At 28.3% G+C, this 2,888-nt stretch overlaps 1 protein-coding gene across 1 annotated transcript in view; it reads left to right on the forward strand.

Annotated features, from left to right (window-relative positions):
* The first annotated feature begins 396 nt into the window (after positions 1-396).
* LOC107444803 (uncharacterized) overlaps positions 397-2,888 on the forward strand; it is an 11,871-nt gene continuing 9,379 nt past the window's right edge. The window contains exon 1 of the mRNA XM_071184471.1: positions 397-479. Within this exon, the coding sequence (XP_071040572.1) occupies positions 397-479 (83 nt within the window). The remainder of the gene's footprint in view (positions 480-2,888) is intronic.

Raw genomic sequence — 2,888 nt, forward strand, 5'->3', positions numbered from 1 at the left:
TTTAAATTTACAAACTACTTTTTTGGGGGCAGGGAAAATAATTATATATTTTTGCTCATTATCTACAACGCGAAATTCTCAACAAATAGAAACCTAAATAGGCTTTCAAGGATCAATCAAGGTTGAAATAAATATCAAGTCGTGAGAACTTGTTGATTATTGCACTTCTAATTTACTTTTATTTCCATCTCTATTGCAAGAACAAAAACGTTCTTTATAACACTCCCACGATTCTTGAAAACTCCTTCATTGAATAACAAAGACAGTAAAACCCGATTAGTTCCAATAATCCAACTATCTTCGTTATTGTTATTCTTAAGATGGAAGAAAAATGATAATTTATAGTTCGTTAATAAACGATGGACCATTTCCAAACGATTTATAACGAACACGACTATGAGGCAGACGATAAATTCTCCTTTTTCAAAGTTCTTCTTTAATCAGTGGCTTGACAATAGCATACGGGAGCTCTTTATAGGGTATCCAGTTTATATCACGTCGAGACATTATTTTCGAGATGCAGTTTGACCTTTTAGAGTCATTGTCCCTACTTATTAAAGAATGAATATCCAATCTAAAACTTCCCACTTCCGTCAGGTAGATCTCAACAAATACAAAATAAAAACGACATGATATGAGTTTTTAAACAAATGATCGTCCCATGACTCTGAAGGCTCGTCTCCTAACGTACATTTGATAATAATTTCAATTTGCTCATTTAAATACATGCATTCTTTGTAGGTTAATTTTTGATATTTGTTCTTAACTAATAACATTTCAGAAGAGAATGTTATGTGATAGGTCTATAGGAATCAAATGATAAGCCACAATTTCGAATTGTTCAAGGGAGCATTTATTTAAGAGCAAATGACCATGTCTTGATTCTTGTGGCTTGCCTCTTAACTTACATATTGAAATATTTTAAATTTACTAATTTAAATACAGCAATATGCATTCTTTGTAAAGCATAAGTATGTTAATATTTGGTTTTGTTATTCACTAATAACATGTCAGAAAAGAAAGCTATATGATAGGCTTGGGGGAATATAATGATAAGCCACATTTTCAAATTGTTCAAGAAAGGGCTTCTTTTAAATTTTTTATTTTTTTTTATATATATATTTTTTAATTAAAATTTAAGAGCGCGTTTTAACTCTTGAGACTTGTCTCCTAACTTTTATTAATTTTAATTGAAATATGCAAACTTAAATACAGCAATATGTATTCTATGTAAGGTATAAGTAAGTTGATATTCGGTTCTGTTCTTTACCAATAACATGTAAAAAAAGAATATCATATGACAGGTTAGGGGCATTATAATGATTAGCCACATTTTCAAATTGTTCAGAGGATAGTTTTTCAAGAGCGTTCTTAGTATAAAAGCACCATGGTTGCCTCGTAGGCAATAAGATTTATCTGTGTGTTATGTCTCATAGAAATTCCAGATATTGGTAAATTATCAATTTGGAAAAAAGCACTAATGATCTGCTAAATGTAAGTATCTCATGCTTGAAGAAAGAAAGTCTTACCACAACATTGCCTTATTATCCTTCTTATATACCTCGTGGCTTTAAAAATAAAATAAAATAAAATAAAATAAAATAAAATAAAATAAAATAAAATAATGTTTTACTTTGTGTAGTACTAATTGTTCCCCAAACTGTACCTAAACTTATTCTCTTCACAAAAAATCATAAAAATATAAGTACACGAGGAAAATTTAATAATTTAATGCAACATAAAAAGTAATAATTTAAGTTAGCGATGATTTTTTATCATTAAATTTATTGTAATGATTTCATTATTGATGTAATTGGGTATACTATAGTCTACGTCACAGTGTTGTTGTTATTTGTTTCAGTTGTTGTTTATTTAGTTGTATTTAGTTTCAATAACTTTTCTTTATAATGCAATAAAATCTGGCGAGCAGCTATTTAAATGATCGAACACTTCGTTTGTTTATTTGTGGCTTGAAGTTAGGCTCGCAGAAAATGCCGTTCATGGTTAAATTTAGTAGGAACAACACAACCTGTGACGTAGGCTATATTATACCCAATTATAACAATGAATAAATATCTTTTCATTACTAAATGTTCAGACGGTACCGAATAAAAAGAATATTTTTCTGAATATTTATCAGCAAATCTTGTTGAGTTTTTAACGCTATTTTGTAATTGTACATCAATGCTATATTTTATAAAATGGATACGTTTATTGCTATGTTAAAATTAAAAACCCAACTTTTATTATTATTATTATTTTACAGTGTACTGATAAGGTAAATTGAAACCAACACTAGCTATCCGAATAAGCATTCAGGGCTCGTTATTATTTCTACCATGACTGCAATATAAGATTGTTCGAAGTCTGCGTCTTATGAAATAATTAGAGATGATAATTATTATTTTAATAGCGAAAATAATTATTTTTATAACTCTTGTAAAGTGAGTTTTTTAGCAATTTTTCATAACTATTGGATTAAGTTCTAACCATCTTCGTGTCTGGTTCACTATGAAGAAAAGCTTCAATTTTGTGATAATGAAAACTGTTTTTAAGTATTTTTAAAGGACCCGAACAATGTAGCATTGAACTAATATTTAAAAAAAATTACATGAAAAACTGTTTCTATTTTCACAAAACCGTCGTTTTTCTTCGTAGTGACATTTTTGCACCATTTTCATTATTAGCAAAGAACGCGCTGATTGAAGATGGATAAAACTTAAAAATAAGCAATCGTTCATTGATTTTAATAATTTTCATCTCTAGATGGAAAAATAAAGCCAAATTGGCGAATTTTGAAATATTTTAATATTTAAAGTATTTGTTCATTTTAAGTTAAGACAATTTTTTTTAACAAAGTAGTACAGTCCGCAAAAAAAAAAAAACGA

Source organism: Parasteatoda tepidariorum, chromosome 8, assembly GCF_043381705.1.
Source record: "Parasteatoda tepidariorum isolate YZ-2023 chromosome 8, CAS_Ptep_4.0, whole genome shotgun sequence".
Classification (NCBI taxonomy): Eukaryota; Metazoa; Arthropoda; class Arachnida; order Araneae; family Theridiidae; genus Parasteatoda; species Parasteatoda tepidariorum.